The sequence below is a fragment of the Rana temporaria genome, chromosome 2 (assembly GCF_905171775.1).
Source record: "Rana temporaria chromosome 2, aRanTem1.1, whole genome shotgun sequence".
NCBI classification, from domain to species: domain Eukaryota; kingdom Metazoa; phylum Chordata; class Amphibia; order Anura; family Ranidae; genus Rana; species Rana temporaria.
In genome coordinates, this window is record NC_053490.1 from 432,319,909 (window position 1) to 432,346,886 (window position 26,978).

At 43.0% G+C, this 26,978-nt stretch overlaps 1 protein-coding gene across 3 annotated transcripts in view; it reads left to right on the forward strand.

Moving 5' to 3' along the window:
• BCL7B (BAF chromatin remodeling complex subunit BCL7B) overlaps window positions 1-25,316 on the forward strand; it is a 48,969-nt gene extending 23,653 nt beyond the window's left edge. For all 3 annotated transcript variants that reach the window (XM_040338325.1, XM_040338323.1, XM_040338324.1), the window contains exons 5-6: window positions 20,129-20,208; window positions 24,144-25,316. In XM_040338325.1, the coding sequence (XP_040194259.1) occupies window positions 20,129-20,208; window positions 24,144-24,233 (170 nt within the window). In that variant the 3' untranslated portion in view covers window positions 24,234-25,316. The remainder of the gene's footprint in view (window positions 1-20,128; window positions 20,209-24,143) is intronic.
• The last annotated feature ends 1,662 nt before the right edge of the window (window positions 25,317-26,978 follow it).

The following is a 26,978-nucleotide window of genomic DNA, read 5'->3' on the forward strand; positions in this document are numbered from 1 at the left end:
CAATTCAACCTAATGCTGACAACAGTGCATCACTAGACCAGCACCCATACCCCAGCATTCGGTATTGAGTACAACAGCACATATACCATTGAAACAATGACAAACCCCACAAAAACTCCATCCCCGTGACTTGATTTCAGTGACCATGCCCCACTACCACCTGGTAGGTCCAAGGAACACCCTAGTTTCATGACTAACACCCCATCGGTATCCTCTAGGACAAAGAAACAAAACTCGCCTATGTCCTAAATTATACCTAGGTGTTTCCTCCCCCGTAATGATCTCCCCATCCAGAACCCACAGTGAAATACCTTCCCAACATTCCTCCTTCACCACCGTGTATTGACCTGGAATGCAAAAGACATCGTGGTCACACTTCTGACAGGGGGAAATATCAACCTGCTCTCAGCTTCCGTACCCTCTGATCACCTGTGGGTCACTTCGCCCCAAATGCACCAAGATAGAATCCCCAGTCAGTAAGCTCATTGATGCCAACATATCTATAGACCGAGTCTGCACTTCCGTATATGGGATCATACAGCACCTCATCTCTCACAATCCAAACCAGTACAGCCCATCCCGGCATTTGACTACCATTTTGGATTAGTGTAAGCGACGAGTTTTGTCAAAGTCTTACTGAGTGGTGATGCTAACTCCTCAGGCTACCGCCCATCATACAGAGATTTGTACACTCAGCCTGATACTGGTCAATAACTCCGCCTGCCCCTGCATGTACGCCAGAGCCAATGACATATTTTTGTCCTATACCCCATCACACTCTCTTCCAACCTCTTAACATGGTCGATAAAATCGTGAGCCATATTAAACCGGGGTAATTATGTAACTTTGTTGCATGTTGTCACAACTGTCACCAATCTCTCTGAGCAACAAAGCCGTGCTTATTGTCTGAAGCCATGGCTGCGGGTCTGTTCCTCAGGAGACCGCTGTCCACTCTATTACTAACACCCATCCTAGCTCCTATTCCCCCTATATAGTGCTGAATACACCCCTCCTCTGTTGGGTTACTCCTCAGAAATAAGCGTCCTGCGTGAACCTTATGCTGTGTCTGCACATCTCTGGGAGAAAGCCACTGGTCTCTTAACCATCACTTGATTCAGTGTATACTCGGCACATACAGGGTAATAGTCTTATCAACCACTGTGAGATGCTGCAGCGCCATGTGATGAAGGCATACTGTACCCTGTTTGCCCGCGTGTATTCCCTTTATTTAACAGGGCATGTTCCTGTATGTAGTTACTGGCATTACTCGTGCAGGGATTCAACCTCTCAGGTGAGACATCAACTAGGTGTACCTCTCCCATGTCCAGTAACCGAAAGCTTCTTTATAGGACTGCTAAGCTTGAGACACAGCCTATACGAGGAAGTTTTCACCCCATTGATGTATCACCTGGCACCCTCTAGTTTGGCCAACAGACACCCTATTGTGCATAGGTGCCAGTCTCCTGGGTACCTGCACCACATACATTTATGTCATACTAGTCACCCATTCCAACATTTCTTTCAATTCCTGTCTGGACTCACAACCCTCAGAACAGGATGGACTCCAGGGTGTAACCCAGTAGAGTCCAAAAAAAATAGTACACAAATTGACCGTGATATATGCACAAAGTTCCGTCCATGCCCAAAGTTCCGTCCCTGCCCTTAGGGATGAGAATAGAACGAGTTGGATTTACCTAACCCTTCCCTGATATGTAGCCCAGGGCCTCCCAATGTGTTCCTGATTATCTCCAGTTCTATAGTGATTACGGTACCCAATGACCCATCTCCCACTCCCAAGACAGTCGCCATTGAGCCTCTCTTTATTATGGGAAATAGTCTGGATACCCGGATTGAAAACCACCTGCCACCAGGTACACCCAATCCCTCATAGAGGCGGCACACTTTCTCCCTCCTCTATCAATTCAGTAATTAAACTATGTGATCCTTCGCCCCTACAAAACAACTGCCTTCGCCATTCAGACAGGACTCCCATGAAAGACAGGAGTCTACTGCCACCCTGGGGCACTGATCTTCTTGGCATGCAAGTCACAGACCACCAGTTAAGGTACACAAGTAATCTAGGATAGAAAGGACACCTATGGATATTAACCGAGGAGAATACTGCATGTCCACATATATATCGGAAGTGAGGGCCCCTGGAACAGCCAAGAGCTGGTATCACCCCATACAATCTTCCTGCACGCCTTTTCTCCAGACTCAACCCTAAAACTATACAATACGAGGCCATACCTATGCACTTTCAACTCGTATGCCACCAGGCAGGCCCTCGTACTATATGTCTGCCGGTAAATCTAAAAGAAATTGGAAAACAAGAATTGCATATAGTGTATCCAGCTCAAGGCGACGGGTGCTACCAGACACAACTGACCAATAGACTAAGAAAAAAAATTCCTTGTAGCACTGAGGCAATGCAACCTTGTACAGCCAGGCTTAACAGCGGGGGGGAGTTTAAGAAGTCCTAAAAACACAAGTCTGGCCAAAGTAACATCAGGATTTTACCTATTAGATCTATGGAACTACACGTGTCAGCATGGCTGATCTTCGGTAAATAAGAAAACAGATATGCCACGGATCTATGGCGGATCCATTTCAACCGCTGGAGAATACCCCAAAACCCTTGTAACACTAAGTGTGGTACCCCTGAATGCTACTTAGCCTAATATATGTGTTAGAGTGCCAATTATCCCTTGCAGTCTTACTCAATTTTTCATAAAAAACTAATACACGGACCTCAGTTAGTTGGTTCTGCTATTCAGTGGATCAGCACATGTAACCCCCACTAGGTGGTCCAAAAACATAGCCAAATGGACTGACCACTAGACGTTCCAACTAGATAATGGTCATGAAAACCTAAACCTTGTGAAACCCGACCGACTAACCAACCTAAAGATTTCCTCTTATTCTGAAATCCTGAAAAACACAGTTATCGATTCTGAGGGATAAAACACAAAATAAAAGTTTAGTAATAAACATTCAATTTTTTCTTAACCTGGAAACAAAAAACAATGGTTATATATCTGTAACAAGACATTAGCATATAAAACACAATATACATTACATTATATTACATAAACCGTGCACTTTCTTTTAAAATACCAAAAATTGTTGAGCTCAACGTTTCATTAATATGTATTACTATAATACATATTAATGCCATATGGATTTTTGTTCTATGGTATACCAATAATTCCCCCCTAAAAAATGTATTCACCATGGTTAAAAATGAGCAGTTTTAAAACACACATTTTTTATAAGTTTCCCTTTTGTCTTGCAAGACAGTCCTACTTCATCACAACGTTTTCGCAGAACCTTCTGTAAAGAAAAACAGACACATTTTTGTAATTGCCCTTTTCAATTCACCATTACAGAATGCAGGTCATTTGCAAGTCAATAAGATCTCTTTTTCCACTCTCCCAGACCTAAAGAAAAAAAGGAGACCTGGAGAAAAAAAGGAGACCTGGAGAAAAAAAGGAGGGGGGTAATTTGGGCTGTCAGCAGCAGAGAACACACATCACACACTCTCACAGAATAGAAGGATCTCACACATTTCCGCAAAACCTGTTTAGCTAGGTCAAATATGACCTCAAGACCTTACACAGATCCACATGTTCTATATCCTACTTAAACCCATAACCTCTGTTTATCACTTCAAGTTTTAGGCTCTCTGGGAATGTGGATTCCCTATTAAAAATACTCACCTCATCAGTTCTGTTATCCTACCATCCCTGTGCTCCAAGCATCTCGCATTTCTCTTAAAAATACCGTTTCCAGTCTAGCGATTCCCATCATTTATATATTTCCCAACCCAAGGTCCATATTTATCTATCATTTCTTCCCTCGGAGTCAAGTGGTAAGGTTCCCCACGGTAATTCCGTTTTGAAGCGATTCGATTTCCCATCTTTTTACGAATGTAGGACCTTGAGCTGTTCCCGCAACCCTTAGAGGGCGCTTATTCCAAAGCTAGCTACACTTTGACATGATTGGGTCGGCGGGTACCTCCCCCGTCCACCTTTACCGATTTTTTTTTTCACTACTTGCCAGAACAATCCATGTACTGATTATAGTCCTTCAAAAAATTAGCACCGGAGATTTTCCAAACCAAATGGTTCAACCTCCCCGTAGACTTTCCAAAGTATTCTAAAAGAAATGCTTACTGTACCACAGGGCTTCCCAAGAGTTAAGCCTGATTAGACCCTATGATGGCTTGTACTACATGAGGCAATTTTAACTGACGAACACCTAATTACACTATGATGTTTTTCCAGTTACAATATAGCCAGTGTTTCTATATTCAATTACACCGCTTACCATCCCCAGTTATTTGTTTAAACAGAGGAATAGATTCAGTGTGATTTTAGTCTCCGTTTCCACTGATGCGATTTGCCATGCGACTTTGGACCCAAAGTCGCATTACAACTCGCAGCCCATTGATTTCAATAGCACCCCTTCCAATCTATGTGGCTCAATGCTGCAGCGACCGATAAAGGTACCTGCACCATTTTGATGCGACATCTGGATCAAAAAACGCATTCAAAGCCACACCACAGTCGCACTAAAGCTGCATTACAAAATCGCACCCTGAATCAGGCGACATTGGAGTTGCACCAGTGGAAACGCAGCCCAAAAGCATAGGTGCTGACGAAACTGAAAATTAACATTTGTGAGATGGATAGGGAAGCTTTGCTCAACAAGAAAAAGCTTCATTAAGCACCTACCATGGATCTGGCCTTTATCACAGTATACAGCAACCAAATACCAACAATTGGAAAAGATCTTCAAAAAGTATTGGCCCATTTTGAAAGAGCACAGAACTTTAGCAGCGGTATTGCCATCACGACCCAGACTCACCCACCGCAGAGCACCAACACCACGAACACACCCCGTCCACAATGCACTCGATCCCCCCCAGGGAAGCGAACACCCGTCCAGAACCTGAAGGACTCCACAGACGCCAGAGATGCCCACCGTGCAAAACAAATAAACCCCAGCCCCGGAGACAAACCACCCCCAAGTCCCATGTCCACAACAGATAACCCCAGACAAAACAACTCACCACCTGCAATAGCACCCATGTGACCTACGTCATAGAGTGCCCCTGCCGACTCCAGTACGTGGGCCGTACCCCCAGACCCTTACGTGTAAGAACACGTGAGCACATCAAAAACATACGTAATGGATTCCCAAAACATAGTCTATCTAGACATTTTGAGGAAAAACATCATAAGGATCCATCTTGCCTCACGTTCTATGGGGTTGACATTATTAAAGACCACTGGTGGGGGGCAACAAAAAGATCCAGGTCTCACAAAATGAGACCCGTTGGATACACAGGTTGGGGTCTCTAGCCCCTAGAGGCCTCAACCTGGATATTGATTTGAACTGCTTTATTTCAAATTTTTTTGATCACAAGTCACTTCTCTTTGCTGGCCTGCACAGGGTCCTGACTTTATTCATTCATCTATTTCTCCTACTAACGTGGAGGTTTCTTGGACACCAACTATTGGTGGAGGTTCATCAACTGAGTCACATAGGTTTAATAACCACTAAACCCACACCTTATTGAATATTAATCATTATAGCGGCGCCATCGCCCCACTGTTTATTTACAAAAGCATAGGTGTGTTTCACTCACAAAGATTGGCCTAATCTCATTCAAAGGGTCAACTGCATAGACGCACACAGGCCCAGATTCACAGTCAGCGGGGTAAATTTGTGCGGGTGTAACGTATCCGCTCTACGCTACGCCTCTGCAACCCAGACGGGCAAGCGCGGTATTCTCAAAGCACTAGCTCCGTAAGTTGCGGCAGCGTAGTGCAAATCAGCCGGCGCAAGCCCGCCTAATTCAAATTTGGATCAGGGGGCGTGTTTTTTTTTGTAACTCTACTATGACCCGATGTGATTGACGTTTTTGCCGAATGGCGCATGCGCAGTCTGTGGAATTTCCCAGTGTGCATTGCTCCAAAGTACGCCGCAAGGACGCCATTGGTTTCGACGTGAACGCAAATGACGTCCAGCCCCATTCACGGACGACCCACGCAAACCACACAACTTTCTCTAACTTCGCCGTGTGAACGACAGCCATACTTAACATTGGTATGCCGCACTTTCATTCTATATATATCTACATTATTCAAAATCAGTCTCATAAACACATTCGCATAGACAAAAAAGAAAAGGTTAAGTTCTGAAAAGTTAACTCTCCTTTCACACGGGGGACCATTTTGTCATAGAAAAATTAATAACGCACGTACATAATTAATAATCAGCGATTCATAAAAATATTAATATCGCACGTAACTAATTAAAGTAAGCTATGAAAACCTTTTTGTCTATATAAACATTAAAAACAAAGAATAGGGCTGCGAAAAAGAGAAAAATATTACATTTATTGATACAGAGAAGAAACTGGTATTACTACAATATTTATAAACATAACATAACCTATAACACCTTTAAAAACAAGATGATATCCAAGGCACACATTTATACAAACAGTAAGACGGCTACAATGGATACATCAGTAAAAAAAATGACAAGTTATAGGAAAGGAAAAGTTACAGAGATTAAACTTAGGAAGAAAGAGATAGAGAGAGAGAGAGTGAGAGAGAGAGAGAGAAAGGGGGAGAGAGGGGAGGACAGAGGATAGAGAGATTACATCACCATGTCTAGGCAGCTCCTCATAGAGTACTTCACCAAGTTTTCCCAATCAGATCATGATCCAGTCTGTCTCTCAGTCAAGCTAGCACTGTTTTTTTATACCCTCTAAGAATTAAAAAAAACCTCTAATATGATTGGTTGAATATGTGTCCTTTTCAGGATGGCAATTAAAGACCCCCAACCGACCCAGTATCGCCCTGTAGGTCATGTCCTATTGTGGCCTGTAATTAGACAAAAGATGAAAGGAATCTCTTTTAATATACACACCCACACCTGGTATTATTATCTGATTAACACAGTCCTAAATTTGGTCCTAAAACAGGAGATGACAGGAAATTCTTGTACTTCAATGAGAGGACACTTCTTATCAGATCCCCATCCCTTTGAGATAACCTCCCTATGCGAGTATAGGTTTAAAAGCCTTTTGTTCATATCCTAGTCTCATTAATAAAAAAAGCTTTATAAAAGAATGACATATACATCTTCATATAAATCTTATAAATATGGATATGAAAAATCTCTACCACAGTGTGTGCTACCTCCCCAAGTCAATTGCCTCAAAGTCCCACATCCCTTTCTTATTTATCCATGTCTTTATGGACCTTGCTTTGCAAACTGGTGCTCAGTCATGTTGGAAGGGGCCATCCCCAAACTGTTCCCACAATATTGGGAGCATGAAATTGTCCAAAAATTTCTTGGTATGCTGACGCCTTAAGAGTTGCCTTCACTGGAACCAAGGGGCCAATCCCAACCCCTGAAAAACAACCCCACACCATAATCCCTCACCAACCAAATGATTTGGACCAGTGCACAAAACAAGATCCATAAAGACATAGATGAGTGAGTTTGGGGTGGAGGAACTTGACTTGCCTGCACAGGGTCCTGACCTCAACCCAATAGAACACCTTTGGGATGATTTGGAGCCGAGGTCTTCTCGTCCAACATCAGCGCCTGACCTTACAAATGCGCTTCTGGAAGAATGGTGAAACATTCCCATAGACACACTCCTAAACCTTGTGGACAGCCTTCCCAGAAGGGTTATAGCTGCAAAGGGTGGGCCAACTCAATATTGAACCCTACAGACTAAGTTCATGTGCGTGTAAAGGCAGGCGTCCCAATACATTTGATAATATAATGTATAATCTATTGACGCTCTAAGGTTTGCAACCAGAATAGCACAAGTATGATCTTGCACATTATGGTACATGCTTTTTCTCACCAAATTTAATTCACATATTTTACCTTCCCAAAAGGGGTTAACTGTATTATCTGTTACTTGTTATTCACAGGGAAATGTCATGTTTTGCATGTTTTATACTGTATATGGACCCATTTTTTGTATAGCAACCTGGCAATCTATTAGTAAACTTGTTTGGAACACAGAGGTGCTCTTGCATGCAGCACAAACCAGCCATAAGTTCTGCTTCACTGTTACATTCAAAATGAAAAGTGAAACAACATTACATCACATGGAAACTGTTAAAGCAAACTAAACCCTCTTATCATTTACAGTCAAGGAAGCTGCCATCTTGGCCTCTGTTTGATTTGTAACTGGCATGGTGCTGCACATGTGATCCGTTATGACACCAGCCATTTGATGGCTTGACAGTTCAGTTACAAGATGACCTAAGCACCCTGGTAACTGTTTTGGAAAACCCGTAAATCGATGGGTTTGGTTCCCCATTGACATTTACAACTATAGACTCTAAAGTTTCTACATCTTAATCAGAGTTTAGATATTTTTCATACTGATTTAATTGTGCTGTCATTTTATGTTAGCAGCAAAAAGGGACAGGAAGCTGGGTTCAATTAACAAATCCGTTTATAATCCCTTTTATAAGTACACATTTAACCCTTTTTTTTACCTTCAAAAGAATGTGCATTTATTATAATTATTATTTTTTTTTTTTAAAGTGAACTGGTCCTTTTAACCACTTGTCCACGGGAGGACGTCATATGACGTCCCCCACTTTGTGCGGTGATATCTGAATGATGCCTGCAGCTACAGGCATCATTCAGATATCACCGTCTTCAGCCGCCGATTCTGTGCACGATAAGAATGATCAAGGTGGCGGTTCCGCCGCTTGATCGTTCTTATAGGCAGCGGAAGGGGACATCCCCTCCCGCCGCCATCCGGTGCTTCTTCGGGCTCTCCCGTGCCATCAGGGGCCCGGAGAGCGAATCGGTCGGCGCTGCCTGGAAAGCATAGAGATGACTGGTGACCAGATGGTCACCAGTCATCTCTATGACCGTCAGAGGCCCGGGCGCGACGTTATGACGTCACGCACGGTACCAGGAAGTAAACAAAGCCGCAATCGCGGCTGTCGGCATGTGATCGTGATTTTTTTTTTTTTTCACCGATTTCATGCTTGTAAGCCTGGAGGAGAGATGTGGGGTCTTATTGTGCAACAATTCTAGCACTAGACCTCCTCTGTAACTCGAAAATAGTAACCTGTAAAAAATGTTAAAGCTTCACCTATGGAGATTTTTAAGTACCGAAGTTTGGTGCCATTCCATGAGTGTGCGCAATTTTAAAGCGTGGCATGTTGGGTATCAATTTACTCGGCGTAACATCATCTTTCACATTATACAAAAAAATTGGGCTAACTTTACTGTTTTTTGTTATCTTTTAATTCATGAAACCGTTTCTTTTCCCAAAAAAAGGCGTTTGAAAAACTATTGCGCAAATACTGTGCGAGAAAAGTTGCAATGACCGCCATTTTATTCCCTATGGTGTCTGCTAAAAAAAAAATATATAATGTTTTGGGGTTCTGATTAATTTTCTAGCAAAATAATTGTGATTTTTATGAAGGAGAGTAGTGCCAAAATAGACCCGGTGGACTAGTGGTTAAAGACCTTTCTCATTCTACTAACAATAGGGGATATTTACTAAAGCTGGTGCACACAGAATCATGTGCAGCTGGGGATAGTAACCAATTGGCTTCTAGGTTTTAGCCCCGGTTCATACCGAATGCAGCTTTCAAACCACGCTACTTCTGTGCAATTTCAAAGCCACCAACTTCATGCACAGATGTCAATGCAAGTCACACATTAAATCGCCAAAAATTGTGCAGGAACCATTTAAAAAGTCAGTGTAAGTTGGAGTCGCACTGATTTGAACAGTCTCGTAGCCAGAAATGGGGTGTGACTTGACATGCGATTTGATCTGTCAAGTCGGATGACAAGTCGCACCGGTGTGAACGGAGGCTTGTTGTCAAAGCTTAAAGGGGTTGTAAAGGAAAACATGTTTTTCATAATAAGCATCCTTTACCTGCAGACATTCCTCTTTTCACTTCCTCATTGTTCGTTTTTGCTCAGAAGTTGCTCTATTTCTTCTCTGTTCTGTTCACTTCCTGCTTGTCTGATTTTACTGACCACCGTGATGGGAGGCTTTACTGCAGTGGTCAGTAACGTGCTCGCCCCCTCCTGGGAACTACATCTGTGTGGCAGGACGCTCTCTACGTGTTAGAGGTGTGAATTACTGGGCGTGCCGCAATTCATACTGGGAAATGTAGTTCTTACATAAAGAAACGATGCAAACCAGGAAGTGAATGAGCGAACAGAAACTAGAATTCCGGAGGTGATATAGATGAAGGAATTTAATAGGTATTTACTCGTTTTTTAACAGAATCATTACACTATTCTGTTTGTCTACCTTGCAGACATTAATTTTAGGCAAAAACATTTTTTCCTTTACAACTCCTTTAAAGGGGTTGTAAAGGATCTTGTTTTTTCACTATTTTTATTGGACTTTTTAACACGCAACATACAAAAAACAAAACAAAGCCGTAAGACGGGACTTAGCAAGATCCATCACATACAATCAAAACATACAGTTTGCTCCTACATCATTCTGAACAAAGAAGATCTGCACACTTAAACACTATAATAGAAGACAAAGTACATCACTTAAAGTATACAAGCAGGATAAACTCAGCCTGTGGAGCTGCATACAGGTGTTAATATGGTACAAGGCATGTTGCATCTGGTTCATTCCCTCATGGCAGCATAGGGGACAGGGTCAGGCGGCTAGCAAGCCACCTAGCCCAGATTTTATGAAATGTTTTCTTCCTCCTATGGATCGCAAAGGTGAGTTTGTAAAGTGGGAGGGCATCATTAATCAATTTCAACCACAGTCCCCTTGTTGGGATCGCTGCTCCCCTCCAAGTTAACAAAATAGTTTTTTTAGCATAAAAATACATAAAAAAGTAACCGTTTGACCTAGGAGATCACCAAAGACCCCCATGAGGCAATTCTTGGGGTCGAGTATGTTGGGAAGCCCCAGTGCAGAAGAGAGGAAGGAGCCTACACTCCTCCAAAAATCCCGCACTACAGGGCAACTCCAAAAGCAATGAATAAAGTCAGCAGTATGTCCACATCCCCGAAAACACTCAGCCGAGGATAATATGCCCATTTTGTGCATCTTAGCCGGGGTTAGGCGAGATTGGTGGAAAATTTTTAGTTGGATTATCCTGTCCCTGGAGGATATAACAGAAGCCTTAAAAGTGTCACAGAATTCGGACCAGTCATCCTCCATCGTAGAGATATCTAGGGAGTCCCATTTTTGTCGTGATGCCTTAAATCTAGAGTTAGAATCCTCCGCCAGAGCTAGATAATAAGTAGAGATAAGTTTAGTTCGGTCCGGGGATTGCAAGAGTCAGGAGTCACAAGCGGGCTGTCTAGGGAACCAAACTGAGCTTGCACAACATGCCTAAGCTGGTAGTAAAAAAACAAGTAAGTATGTGGTAAGTTAAAGTCCTCCCTCATCTGGGTGAAAGATTTAAAGCCCTGGGGGGTGTATATGTGGCATAGGTATTTGACCCCTCGGGAGGTCCACCTTTGAGGGTCAGGCAAGGAGTTAAATTCCGGAAGGGAAGGATTAAACCATAGTGGATTATTGGGGGAGGCCAACCATGAACCCGAATGTTTGAGTGTCGCAGCTTTAAATAAGGATAGAGAGGTATGCAGCATAGTCAGTCCAGGTCCCAGTGGCGTGCATCCACGATAGACAATGTTATTCAACGTTTCGAACGATGAGACCATGACACCTTCAGTGGTGGTGCAGGCATTGTTCGAATCAGGGTGTAACCAGCCGTGGATATTAACCAGTTGAGATGCTTAATAGTAAAGGTAAAAATCAGGAAAAGCTAATCTTGCTAAGTGTGATGGAAGTCGAAGCGTCTCCAGTGCTACTCTAGGGGGCTTACCATTCCAAAGGAACGCTATACAAATCGAATCAATGCTGTTGAAAAGTGTTTTGGGAATTTTGCAGGGGGCGTTGGCCAGGATTACAATAGTTTGGGTAAATATATCATCTTTAGGACGTTGGCACGCCCCATCAGATCCAGGGGTAAATCCCTCCATTGTTTAGTTTGGGTCTGCAATTGAAGCAGTAAAGGGCCCAAGTTATTGGTAATATATAGGGATAATGGCAATTATACCATAACACCTAGGTATCTAAAAGAGGTGGCCACTTGTAATCTAGAGTCTGAGTGAGTTTGTGGAGTAGGAGTCTGATCTATGGGGAAGAGGGTGGACTTCTCCCAATTCACTCGGAATCCGGAGAAGTCCCCAAAGGTAGTCACTGTTGTTAACAAGTTAGTGAGTGAGTCCTTAGAGTCTGCCAAGTAAACCAGTGTATCGTCCGCATAGAGAGAGATCCGCTCCTCTATACCATTTATAGGTAATTTCCCCCCCCCAGCCCCCGTTTACTTACCTGACCCCTTGAAAGTCTCGCGCCGTGAACGTGCTGGCTTTTCGGCCGGGCTTCTCGGCTCATTCATTGGTTGATTGATAGCAGCGCAGCCATTGGCTCCCGCTGCTGTCAATCAAATCAATCACACGGCGCGCCGGGGGGCTGAGTGATACAGTCGGCGGCTATAGCCGCAGGCTGTATCATGAGAGCGCTTCCCGCAACAACTAACCCCCATGGGAGAGGGCTCCCATGAAGGGGGTTATTTCTTGCGGGGAGGAGCCAAGACAGCCTTTCTGTCTCATAGCCACAACAGGAAGTGGGGGGAAAATCAATCCAAAGTGAGAAAAATCTGTGGTAGTCACCAGTATTACCAGAACTAGTGTCCCCATTCATAGATTTCCCATTTATTTCTGTTCTGGCACCCACAAATGTGCCTTTTTCAATTAAGGCGATAATGGACACCAGGAGAAGTTGAGAGGGGGATGGCAAAAAAAAACCTGACAAGTGTTCTAATCCCTCGCCACTCTATCTAAAACTAGAAAAAAAAATGCCTTTAGTTAATTTTGTCAAGGAATCCCGTCCCACTCCACTTGAGTGCTTCTGTCAGTACACTGCTTCCTCCAATCTGGACCTTCAGATATCAGATATTACAGCCCATATATTGTTACTAAGAACCAGACGAGACTAGCTCAGTTACACAGCTTGAACATGGAATCTTTATTAGAACAAGACTACAATCTTATATACAATTCAGAAGGAGGTTCCCCCCTCCTGATCATATTACCCTACAAATTAAAGTGGAGGTTCACCCAAAAAATCTATTTTTAACATTACATTGAGGCTAATTACTGGAGGCAGAATCGGGTGTTTTGTTTAAAATCAATGCAGTACTTACCGTTTTAGAGATAGATGTTCTCCGCCGCTTCCGGGTATGGGCTGCGGGACTGGCCGTTCCTATTTGATTGACAGCCTTCCGACCGTCGCATACAGCGCGTCACCAGTTTCCGAAAGTAGCCGAACGTCGGTGCGCAGGCTCCTTATAGAGCCGCACCGACGTTCGGCAACTCGTGACGCGCTGTATGCGACCGTCGGAAGGCTGTCAATCAAATAGGAACGCTCAGTCCCGAAGACCATACTCGGAAGCGGCGGAGAACATCTATCTCTAAAACGGTAAGTGCTGCATTGATTTAAAAAAAAACACCCGATTCTGCCTCCAGTAATTAGCCTCAATCTAATGTTAAAAAAATGTTTTCGGGTGAACTCCCGCTTTAATGAGCTAATTAACTAGTCATTTACCCAGCCTAGGTGACTCAGTGGTTTGACTTTTCAGGTCAGCCTTGCCGTCTTTTAGCTCAGAAGAAACAACACACATTATCATAATTATAAACACAGGACACCTTCACATAATAGCAGGAGCTCTCAGAATTAGCAGACGGTCTGTCTCCTACATCGCAGACCATGGAATCCACATCCAAGACAGCAGAGCAACAGAAAACTACAAAACTCTTACAATGTTCCATCATTCTGATATAGTGGAATTAATGTATCATATTTCTTGAGGGATATTGTTGATAAATATTACTGTTCCATTAATCCAAACCACGTTCTTAATGTCCGTCATTTTCTCAGTCACCCTGTGCCCCCAATAGACACAGGATGACTTGGACATGCATGGGGAGCTGGAACAAGGGTCGGTTCCACAGCCCCCCACACCAAAGTCACTCCTGTCACAATACTTTAATGAGGGATCCCCCCACATGTCAAAAAGCTGAAAATAGAAAAACACCCGCGGGTGAAAAAAAATGCAAATATAACAACGAAAACATCAAAAGAAGGGGTTAATGAAAACATATTCTTTAATTCATGGTGCACAGGGACACTATAACGGATACAGCATTAAAGGTGCTATAGAAATCTGTACAGTACATTGTACAAAGTGCTAAAAGTAACACAACCAATATATAAGAAACCAACAATGTATATTGAATAAAGTCCATATATTTAATGTGAACTATATCTTTTAGTTCATACAACACATGTATCTTATGTAGAAGTCCAGGGATGTTTCCAAAACTACTGGAGATAAGGTAACGTCATCACGTTTGGGTGAAGCCTTGGAGATTGTGTACAGCAGCGTCTCCACAAGCCTACAATTACCTGTTTGTAAGCATTTTTATTGTGTGCACTGTTACATGTCAGTGTGTCCTTTTGGGATTTTAATAAAGAGATTTTTTTTTTTTTTTTTTTATGGAATGTTTCTCCTCTTCCGAGCTACACATTCTGAGGAAGTATTCTAATCAGTCCAGATCTTTGCTATTTTTGCGATGCGAACAATGCAGCATGTCTGCATCACACCAGTGTTCAGCCAAGCTCACATCTATATCTGTGTCCATTTTCAGTGTGTGTTCTTTAACCACTTGCCGCCCGCCATGACATATTGACGGCGGCAAAGTGGTTGTAGAATCCTGACTGGACGTCATATGACGTCCTCAGGATTCTGAGCCGCTGCGCGCCCCCAGGGGCGCGCATCGCGGCGATCGTTGTTGCAGGGTGTCAGTCTGACACCCCGCAACACCGATCTCGGTAAAGAGTCTCTCACGGAGACTCTTTACCACGTGATCAGCCGTGTCCAACCACGGCTGATCACGATGTAAACAGGAAGAGCCGTTGATGGCTCTTCCTCACTCGCGTCTGACAAACGCGAGTAGAGGAGAGCCGATCGGCGGCTCTCCTGACGGGGGGTTCGCGCTGATTGTTTATCAGCGCAGCCCCCCCTCGGATCGCCACACTGGACCACCAGGGAAGCCCACCCTGGACCACCAGGGAAGGGCAAACTAAAAATAAAGTCTGGGAACAACAAAAAAAAAAGCATTAAAAAATAAAAAAGATGCCAATCAGTGCACACAAATGGGCACTGACTGGCAACATAGGTAAATCAGTGCCGCCCTACAGTGTCCATCAGTGCCACCCCACAGTGTCCATCAGTGCCACCCCACAGTGCCCATCCATGCCCAGTGCCCACCTGTCAGTGCCCATCTGTGCCACTCATAAGTATCCAGTGCCACCCATGAGTGCCCATCTGTGCCGCCTATGAGTGCCTAGTGCCGCCCATGAGTGCCCATCAGTGCCGCCTATGTGTGCCCATCAGTGCCGCATACCAGCACCGCCAATCAGTGCCACCTTATCTGTGCCCGTCAGTACTACCTCATCGATGTCCATCAGTGCCATCTCATCAGTGCCCGTAATTGAAAGAGAAAAAACTTACTTATTTACAAAAAAATTAACAGAAAAAAATAAAAACGTAATTTTTTTCAAAATTTTCAGTCCTTTTTTAGTTGTTGCGCAAAAAAAAAAAAAAAATCGCAGAGGTGATCAAATACCACCAAAAGAAAGCTCTATTTGTGGGGAAAAAAGGACGCCAATTTTGTTTGGGTACAGTGTAGCATGACCGCGCAATTGCCATTCAAAGTGCGACAGTGCTGAAAGCTGAAAATTGGCTTGGGCGGGAATGTGCGTAAGTGCCCTGTATGGAAGTGGTTAAAGTGGTTGTAAACACAAAAAAACAAAAACCTGCAAGACAAAGGCATAATGAGCTAGTATGCATAACATACTAGCTTATTATGAATTACTTACCTTACATTAAAGCCGCCGCCGCGGTCCTCGTACCCCCCCTCCGTCCGGGAGCCACCGCTAACAGCACACTCACTGAAGCAACGGCACATACGTGCCTTTGCTTTAGTGCGCATGTGCCAATGACAGGGGATATGTCCTAAACTGTTTAGGAAATATCCAGGGTAGCTACAGGTAAGCCTTATTATAGGCTTACCTGTAGCAAAAAGTGTGTTGTAAGGGTTAACAACCACTTTAATGTCCCTTCTCTCCATTTCTCTTTCTTTTGGCTTTATTCCTCTGCTAAAAGCATGAATCACTTCCGACAAGTTTTCCTGACACCAAGAGAAAAATGGTGACAGGGGTGGGAGCTTCAGCTGATTAACAGCCTCAGCTCTGTTCCTGTGTGAAGGGGGTGTGCCTCTTCCTCCAATCAGCTCCCAGAGCTCTCCCTCCTGAGCTCTGCAGAGTGTAATTTCAGCTCTCCGCCCCCTTTTTCCTGAATGCTCAGACAGCTTTAAAAATTCTGGACTTTCAGCGAATTTAGAGACGCAAAGAAAAGCGCAAATAAATAGGTAAAACTTATGTAGGGGGAATTTGTTTCATCTCTGTGTATCACTTGAGGCTAGTCACTTCACTGGACATATGTACGGATTTACAACCACTTTTTTTGGTTGGGGGCAGTAAAAATAAAATGTTTACAATTGTTACTCCCCCCTTTCCATCTGCAAGTCTAATCTTATGCTGGTCATGGATTTTTTATTTTATTTTTTGTTAGCCCAGTGGGTTGAACAAAAAAAAAAACAGGCAAGCGGTTTCCTCCATCCACACTAACTAGGTGGATGCAGAAATTCCCTCCCCAACCCCCTCCCCCTAGGACATTGTATTCTTATGGCAGGACTATCTGCTGACAGAATATCATTGCTGCAGCCACTGATCGACAAAAGTTTTCCAACATTCACGTCCCAAGCCATACATGGATTACAATTTGGCTAGTCCATCTATAGCCAGCTTTAGCCTGAGCTTTCCCACACAGTGTGGAACATCACTGTCCTTACACATAAGATACTTTTAATGCTCTGTCTGTTATAGTGTCCTGAAGAACAACACTATTGGTTATATAGTTGTTTTTTGTGTTAACCACTTGCTTACTGGCCCATAGTCAAAAGACGTCCTGTTTTTAAAGATGGATATCTCGAGAATGGCAGCAGCTGCTGCCACAAACGAGGTATCCATCTTTAGTGTGTCGCGGTCCTGTAAACGATAACGGCGGTATCGCCATTATCGGTGACGGGAGAGGGCCCTCCTGCCGCTCTCCCGCGCCCTCCGCCGCTTACCGGAGCCGTCGGTAGCGGCGGAGGCGATCGCGACCGTTCGGCTGGTGACTGGGGACGAGACTGAAGGAAAAATCTCCTTCGCCCGTCCCCATAGCTCGGCTGGGCGGAAGTGACGTCAAAACGTCAGTCCCAACCAGCTTCTTAAAGAAATTTTTTTTTTTGTCATTTGAAAAAATGACATTTTCATTTTTTTTTTTTTTTCTTGCATTTTAGTCTAAATATGAGATCTGAGGTCTTTTTGACCCCAGATCTCATATTTAAGAGTACCTGTCATGCTTTTTTCTATTACAAGGGATGTTTACATTCCTTGTAATAGGAATAAAAGTGATAATTTTTTTTTTTTATTTCAGTATAAAAAAATTATAAACTAAATAAAAATAAATAAGAAAACAAAAATAATTTTTTTTTAAAACGCCCCGTCCCGACGAGCTCGCGCACAGAAGCGAACGCATACGCGAGTAGCGCCCGCATATGAAAACGGTGTTCAAATCACACAAGTGAGGTATCACCGCGATCGTTGGAGCGAGAGCAATAATTCTAGCCCTAGACCTACTCTGTAGCTCAAAAAATGCAACCTGTAGAATTTTTTAAACGTCGCCTATCGAGATTTTTAAGGGTAAAAGTTTGACGCAATGCCACGAGCGGGCGCAATTTTTAAGCATGACGTGTTGGATATCATTTTACTCGGCGTAACATTATCTTTCACAATATGTAAAAAAACTGGGCAAAATTTATTGTTGTCTTATTTTTTTAATTCAAAAAAGTGTTTTTTTTTTTCAAAAAAAGTGCGCTTGTAAGACCGTTGCGCAAATACGGTGTGACAAAAAGTATTGCAATGACTGCCATTTTATTCTCTAGGGTGTTGGAAAAAAATATATATATAATGTTTGGGTGTTTTAAGTAATTTTCTAGCAAAAAAAAATGTTTTAGTCTCGTAAACACCGAATCTGAAAAACAAGCCCGGTGGGAAAGAGGTTAAGGGGGATTAGGTTGCCTCCAGGCCCACCTTCCCCTCATCTATCCATTGAATGCAGAAAAAAAGCGCACAGAACTGCATCTGGTGTGAACTAGCACTCAGTCATAGTAGTTGACTTCCGGAAAAAAACAATTAAGAATGCAACTGTCACATTGGTTGTGCTCTTAGGCTGGGTTCACACTACTACACTACTTTCATCCTACTTTGCTCTGTGTTCAATGTTTCCCTATGAGAGCGTCTTGTAGCGTCCTACACAAGTCGGTCCGACTTTGAAAATGCTCCCTGTACTACTTTTGGTCCTACATTGATCCTACTTCAGGCCCATTGAATATCATTGAAGTCGGACCAAAGTAGTATCCTGTTCATGAAAGTAGGATGGATGTAGGACCAATGTAGGATAAATGTAGGACCAATGTAGCAGAGCAAAGTAGGATGAAAGTAGTGTAGTAGTGTGAACCCAGCTTTAACCAGATTGTCAAACCATCAAATGTCTGGTGTCATAAGTGATCACATGTGCAGCATCATGCCAGTTGAAGATCAAACCGAGGCTAAAATGGCAGCTTCCTATAAATTATAAAACTATCATTTTAAAATGGTAAATCAATGGGTTTAATTCCAGAACTAAACCCATCAAAAACCGTTACATTCCGGCACATGTCAGGAATCTATTTGTCGCATTGGATATGCTCTCAACCAAACTGTCAAACCATCTTCTGTGTGTTCTATTATTTTATCCTTTAACCACTTGAGACCCGCGCTATTGACAAAAGACGATGCAGGTGCCGGCATTGTTAGTAAGGGAAACCGGCATTCAGGCTTCGCAGCCAATTTACTACTGTGCATGTTACAAGTCACGCTGCGCTTTCTGAATGGTCCTGCAGTCTTCTGGGACCTGTTGGTGTCCCAGAAGGCAGCGGGGGGAAGGAGGAGGGGCCAGAACTGCATGTATATCTACGATCTTACCCGAAAGTGGTTTTGACAGGTACCTGGTCCCCCTGAAAAAGAACCAAATGTGGCAATGCAATGGTGGGGGGTGACCAAGCAGAGTTTCCTCTTTAAGTTGGAGCTCTGCTTTAACTTCCAAGTTGCTAGTGTTAACCCCTCACCTCCTACACCACACTGTCCATTGCACTCATGGGTATCCTCACAATAAGGTGAGGGTGGGGCCAGGGCCATCAATCAGCTAGTTACTGTTTGCAGGGGAAATATTCAAGGCTGTTCACTGATCCAAGGGCATATGGTTTGCAAGTACCTGAAGAAGCTTCAACACAGGGTATCCATTTTCTTTAACTGGTCATAGGTTTAGTTTATAGCCTGACATGGATAAATAATGAGCAATAACCAGCAATAGAAATGGTGGCATACATGACTTTTTTCTTCAGAAAATGCTGTTCCATACTCCCTCCGTTGATGCTTGCATAACCATAGATCATAGCATTTTATTATATGATCCCTGCTGAAGGAGAGGATTTGCCAATCTGAATTCCCATCTTCCTCCGCAGTAGAACTCAAAGGACCACATACATACTGTAGCCAGAATATATTATTCTTTATTCATCCTGCCATCGGAGTATAGGAATGGTATTTCCACTGTGCTACAATCTTCTTCTTGTGCCTCTTTTTTGAAAGTTGGTTCAAGCTGTTCCTTGGCAACAATCCGTTTTACAAGCTTATGTTAAAAAGACTTCTGCATAGTCTTTCTTCAACTTTATTGCTTTTAATCTTGTTATAAAGACGGCATAGGAGTAATGTAGTGGAATCTGTAGTATGGAGAAGTGGATAGTAGTGACAGGTCATGAATACTATTTGATTCCTTGTGTATGCTTTTTTTAGAGCCCTCTGTTGCCGTTTCTGAAGGAGCTGATGAACCACCTACCCTGACCAAGGAGGAGCCGGCTCGGTCTTCCGCTCAGGTACATGTTGATGCTAGATGTAGATCTTTACTTCCTAACAAAGCCACTCATGTGGGTCAGTCTTAATACTAATATCAGATAATTTCTTAGTGTATTTTAAAATTTACAACATTTTGGTGGATGAAGGAAATTCCCCCACCAGGACATTGTATTCTGAAAGCAGAACTCTGTGCCATCAGAATACTCTGATCAACAACCTGATAAGTGACAATAGTTTGCCAATTTGTTCATTCCACAGAACAGGGGTCGCCACACACTGATCGGCTAGTCCCTGCTGTCGTGTTTCATGCCTTCTGGCCACTTTAACCACTTGCTTACTGGGCACATAAACCCCCTTCGTGCCCAGGCGAAATTTCAGCTTCCGGCACTGCGTCGCTTTAACTGACATTTGCGCGGTCATGCGACGTGGCTCCCAAACAAAATTGGCGTCCTTTTTTCCCCACAAATAGAGCTTTATTTTGGTGGTATTTGATCACCTCTGCGGTTTTTATTTTTTGCGCTATAAACAAAAAAAGAGCGAAATTTAAAAAAATATATATATATTTTTTACTTGTTGCTATAATAAATATCCCAATTTAAAAAAAAAAAATTCTCAGTTAAGGCCGATACGTATTTTTGTAAAAAAAAAAATCGCATTTTGTAGGCGCAAAAGTTATAGCGCCTACAAAATGGGGGATAGATTTATGATTTTTTTTTTTTTACTTGTAATGGCGGCGATTTGCGTTTTTTTTTTGTCAGGGCTGCGATATTGCGGCGGACGTATCAGACACTTTTGACACAATTTTGGGGCCATTCACATTTATACAGCGATCAGTGCTATAAAAATGCACTGATTACTGTATAAATGTGACTGGCAGTGAAGGGGTTAACACTAGGGGGTTGAGGAAGGGGTTAAATGTATTCCCTCATTGTGTTCTTACTGTGTGGGGTGAGGGGACTGACTGGGGGAGGTGACCGATGCTGTGTCCCTATGTAAAGGGACACAGATCGGTCTCCTCTCTCCCTGACAGCACGTGGAGCTCTGTGTTTACACACAGAGCTCCACGTCCTGCTGTGTCACCGACGATCGCGTGTGTTTGGCGGACATCGCGGCCGCCAGGCACTCGCATCGGCTCCCGAGCGATGCGCCGGGCACGTTGTTTCCCCGCTGCGCGCACAGGGAACAACAGGACGTCTAAAGACGTCCAGTCGGCACTTGAGAGCCGTGCTGTGGACGTCTTTCGACCATATCGCGGATCCCAAGTGGTTAAAGTAGAATTATAGATAAAACCTTTTTTTTTTGTCATTTTGGATACAGCAAGGGAGGGTTATAACCCGTCAAATATATATATATTTTTTCGCCATCTGTGTCCCATTGGGGAGATTTCCCTTCAATTCCTGTCCTATAGCCAAGCAGGAAGTGAGAAAGGATCTCTGCAAATTAAGGGAATCCCTTGGGGGGCACCCAGGCCACCAGAACTAGTGTCCCCATTGCAAGATTTCCCCTCTATCACTTTTCTGGGGACAACTCAAAATTTGTGATTTTCTTTGACTTTCACTTTTAAAGGTAATGGTAAACAGAACTTATAGGGAGGGAGAATTTCCTTAACGGGAGCACAGGTAGCAATAAAAACTGACAGGTGTTCTAACCCCTTTTCACTCCATCCAAAACAAAAAAGTTTTGCCATTAGTTATACTTTTAAAGTAGAAGTTCAGCCTAAAACGAACTCTAATGCCCTGTACACACGATCAGAATTTCCGATGGGATAAAATCCGATGGAATTTTCCGTCAGAATTCCGTTCAAGCCGTCTTGCATACACACTGTCAGACCAAATTCCGACCGTCCAAAACGCAGTGAAGTAAAACACTATGACAAGCCGAGAAAAATTAAGTTCAATGCTTCTGAGCATGCGTCGACTTGATTCTGAGCATGCGTGTTTTTTTTCTCCGTCGGAGTTCCACACAGACGATCGGAATTTCCGATAGGATTTTTTTCCATCGGATAAAAATAAAACATGTTCTATTTCTAAACTCTGACGTAAAAAAGTCCGATGGGGCACACACGCGGTCGGAATATCCAATAAAAAAATTCCGTCTGACCTTTTCCATCGGAAACTTCGATCGTGTGTATGCGGCATAAATCTACCAACGGCCACATTCTAAAGCCTCGTACACACGATCGGATTTTCATCAGACAAAGCCGTGGAATTTTGGCAAAAGGGCATTGGCCGTGAACTTGTTCTGCATACAGACGGCAAAACTTTGTCTGCCAACAAATACGAAACTGCGTGTTTTTTTCAGCTCTTTAGCGCCACCATTTGGGCAACTTCTGCTAATGTTGTGCTATGGTTAGCGTTGCTTCTGAGCATGCCTGTTTGTACTTCGGATTTTTTTTTCCGATGGACTTGTGCACACACTCGTATAGTCCGACATCACACGTTTGTTGTCGGACAATTTAAAAGCATTCTATTTAACATTTTTTGTTGTAAAATTTGACAACAATTGTCCGATGGAGCATACAAACAGTCGGATTTTACGACAAAACCCTACCATCACATTTTGTTGTCGAAAAATCTGATCGTTTGTACAAGGCTTAAGACTAACCTATCCAACCTTGTAAAGAAAAAATCTCTATACATTTCTTTTGTGCAGCCAATCCAGTTCTGTCCCTCGCTGAGCTGTCAGTGGTGGCTTCTCTGTGTACACATGTGCAGGAGAGGCAGCCAACAATGGAAGCCCCATAGTAACTTAACGGGAGATGTCCCTTTCCAGGTATTTCCCAGCTGCTGTCGGCTGTTTCTTGCACACAGCATCCACCTCTGGAGACTGGACCGGAGTGGCTACTGAAAACACATGTATAGTGATCTTTGCTTTATAGGGTTCGATTAGTCTTAAAATGTGTCTGCCAGTAGATTAAAGCCTCGTACACACAATCGGATATCTGATGGAATCTAATCCGATGGATTTTTTTCGTCGGATATCCGATGAAGCTGACTTTCATCAGTCTTGCCTACACACCATCAGTCAAAAATCCGATCGTGTCCAAACACGGTGACGTACAACACTATGACAAGCCAAAAAGTTCAATGCTTCCGAGCATGCGTCGACTTGATTCTGAGCATGCGTGGATTTTTGACCGATGGAGTTCCATACAGACGATCGGATTTTTCTATCGTTTTTTTATCCATAGGAAAATTTTAAAACATGTTCTATATTTTTTTTTCACCGATCAAATTGATGGGGCCCTCACACGATCGGTTTGTCCGATAAAAACAGTCCATCGGTCTATTTTCATGGGACAAACCGATCGTGTGTACAGAGCTTTAGATTTAGTTAGTTTCAGGCTGAATTTCTACTTTAAAGGGGTTTGCCACCTTTTTTTTAAGTTTATTAAAAGTCAGCAGCTACAAAAAGTGTAGCTGCTGGCTTTTAATAAACTGACACTTACCTGCTCCTCGGCTCCAGCGACGCGCCGGCCGGGGCTCCGCTCCTCGCCGGCCGGCGTCTTCATTCTTAGTGTGGGCACCCGGCAGTGACAGCTTTCGGCTTCACGGCCGGGCACCCACTGCGCATGCGCGAGCGGCAGTGTGCATGCGCGAGCGGCAACGGCGCCGTCCGATTGGACAGGCGCTCGCCTACAGGGAGGGGCTGTGAAAAGGCGATTAAGCTAATCGCCTTTCCAGCCCCTCGGCGGAAGGAGGAAGTGGGACAGGAAGTCCCCTTCTTCTGAAGCCCCCACTCCCCCCCAAAAAAAATTACATGCCAAATGTGGCATGTAAGGGGGTGAGGAGTGGGTTAAGAGGAAGTTTCATTTTTAGGTTGAACTCCTCTTTAAGTAAAGTATAGATTTTGTTGCATTCTGCCAATTGCATGTTTTAATATGAAGGATGTGGTTACAATGTATCTAGCAGTGATGAATGATACCTAAATGCTACATTTCTTTTTTTACTCTTAGCTAGAAGATCTGGATGAGTCTGGAGCACCACCACTGAAGAGAGCATGCCCAGATGTGCCTTCCCATTCAACAACAGCTTTAAAAAGCTAATGCCAGTGTCAGCATGCTCAAAGCAGAACTAAACCCTCTTATGTCCTATCCTTGAGGAGGGTGCCATCTTAGCCTCTATTTAGATTTGCAATTGCCATGGTGCTACTCATGTAAACGGCTATAGCACCAGCCATTTGAGGGCTTTAAAGTTTGGTTGAGAGCAGACATATACGCACACTGGCAAGTTTTACAGTTATCACTAGAGGCATGCCTTGAATATTACTGTTTTGTGAAACAGGGAACCCAATGGGTTTAGTTCTGCTTAAATTGTCTTGCTGTCATAGTCTTTGAAAGCCTTAGCTGACAATGTTTGCACTTAAAGGGAATATGTCAGGATGGCTGTTACTTGGCACAAGTTCAGAGCTGGAGCCTCCTCTGCTTTATGAGATCCTGGGCTGTGAAGGATAACAGATGTCCTGATAGGTTTCATTAAAGGCTGGATGTTGTGCAATTACTGACCATATAGCTTTCAAAGGGAGGAAATTGTAACCTACCTGACTGAGATGCAGTCCAGACTGCAAAGTCTGATGGTAAAGTTTTGCTTTATTGCCACATTTTTAAAGGCACTTTTAAAATAATGTTTTATTAGTCCCCTGAAATCTGCAGATGCCAACTATGTATGCTGTTTCCATGCAATGTTCTCATCTAACTTCATTGCCCTTCTTTATGGAGTATATGAAGAATTATGTCTAACAGTTGTTGTGTGTCCTACCCTGTGTGGCCTAATCATCACCTGGCCAGTAAACAGAATATACTGACACAATTGCACATTGTCAGACACCTTCCAGAAGATAGAGAGAATTGGAGCTAAAGTACATCTTTTATCCATAATAAACAGTTACATTCTTTCATTTGAAAGAGGAAATAAGATCATAATGTGTCTCTTGCCTACCACTGACAATAGTACAAAAAATGTCCATGCATTATCAAACTATTTCATTCCTTCAATCTACAGAGATCCTATATATTGTGTTAAGCTTATTTCATAAGAGTTATAGTATTACCTGTTCTATAACATTTAGAAGTTTATGAATGTGTTTCAGCACAACAAAAGATATTTTTAATAAATTAAGCTATTTGAAATGGGTTTCCTGGTTTATTTCTTATGTCGTATATTTAAAAAATATTTACACAGATAAATGGCACACAAGTGTAGTGAAGTCATATATATTGGAGTCCGGTTAGATAATTGATATTTAGGTGTTAGTATGATGACTATGAATTATGTTGTTCCGCAGAAACACACCAGGCTCTCCAGAGAGTGCATTTATTTGACTTCCAATACAGAATAAAGTCAAAATTCCACAGGTGATACAAATCCAACAGAGTAATTCAAAGTCCCATCTGACTAGATCAGCTCTAGACCTGTGCCATACCCAGAGAATACACAGAGAATATTGTAAATGACAAAACTCACCTCCAGGATTATATTCCCTATCCACTGAATAGCTGAGCAATTTGATTGGCCGTCTTTGATCTACATCCTGTCTTTCAGAGTGACAGATAATGACCCCAACCAAATATTTCTCATGAATGAATACCCCCTCAAGTCTAATTACCATCAATAAATACTTCCTAACGTATGTAAACAATATAACCTTTGAGGTTAAAGGGGCCATACCTCACACACACCTAGGTAGTCTTGCATAAGATTAACACATCTAAGGGTCTTCTGTACCTTTTGATATGTTAGAATTCAGCTGGCTTGGACAGTTCAACTGAATTCCTGGTCAATATGGTAATGTAATACAATATATTGTGCCATACATACCTACACATAAATATTAATATTACAACAACAAGGCAAAACTTTTTTTTAATAGATTGAGTGGGAAAGGATTGGAACTTCTCTCTGCGACCTTGTTGAGAAAGATTTGCTCTCGCTTCCTAATATGCCTCTAGGACAAGATGAGAGAGGAAACCTTTCCAATAAGGACACAAGCCAGGAGGCTGGCATTGCAGACTTTTCATTCTGCATATGCCAGATGCCTAGTTGCCATTCTACTCCTCCTTGCTTCAATATGTTGAGTCACTGGGAACAAATATTGAAAAAAAGACCTCTGACTTTTGTCTAACTTTCCTTCCATGTAAACTTCTTTGAGGTCAATGACTCAAAGTACTGAAGCCAGTGGATCACTATAATAGCCAAGCAATCAGCAATGAAAGTCAGTAATGACATTAAGGGCCGGTTCACATTGGTCAGACACGTGCTCCGACTTCGAAAGCACAAGTCTCATGACATGTCAAAATCATTGGTTCCCTATGAGAGCCGTCTTAACTGGTCCTACTTGTGTCGGTCCAACTTTGAAAAAGGTTCCTGCACTACTTTGGTCTGACTTGGGCACGATTTAAGCCCATAGATTTGAATGGAATTCGCATCCAATTCGAATTGCCATCTTAACTGATTCGACTTGTGCTCTGAGATCACGTGTATGCAATGTTACCAATGTAAAATCCCCCCAAAAATGGCGTGTGGTCCCCCCCAAATCCATACCAGGCCCTTTGTGTCTGATTGGATTTTGGGGGGAACCTCCCAATTTTTTTTTTAAAAGCGGTGTAGGGTCCCTGCTTCAAGTCCTTAAAAGACTGAACCTACACCAGGGGAGCAGCAGTCTCCTACCATAACTCCAAAGTTAAAGGAGACTGTTTCAGCCATTATTGATGTGTGTGTTGTATGAAGCATTTTAAAACTTGAGAGTCAACCTGTAGCTTCAGAAGACAGCCAGACCAAGGCAGGCAATAGCA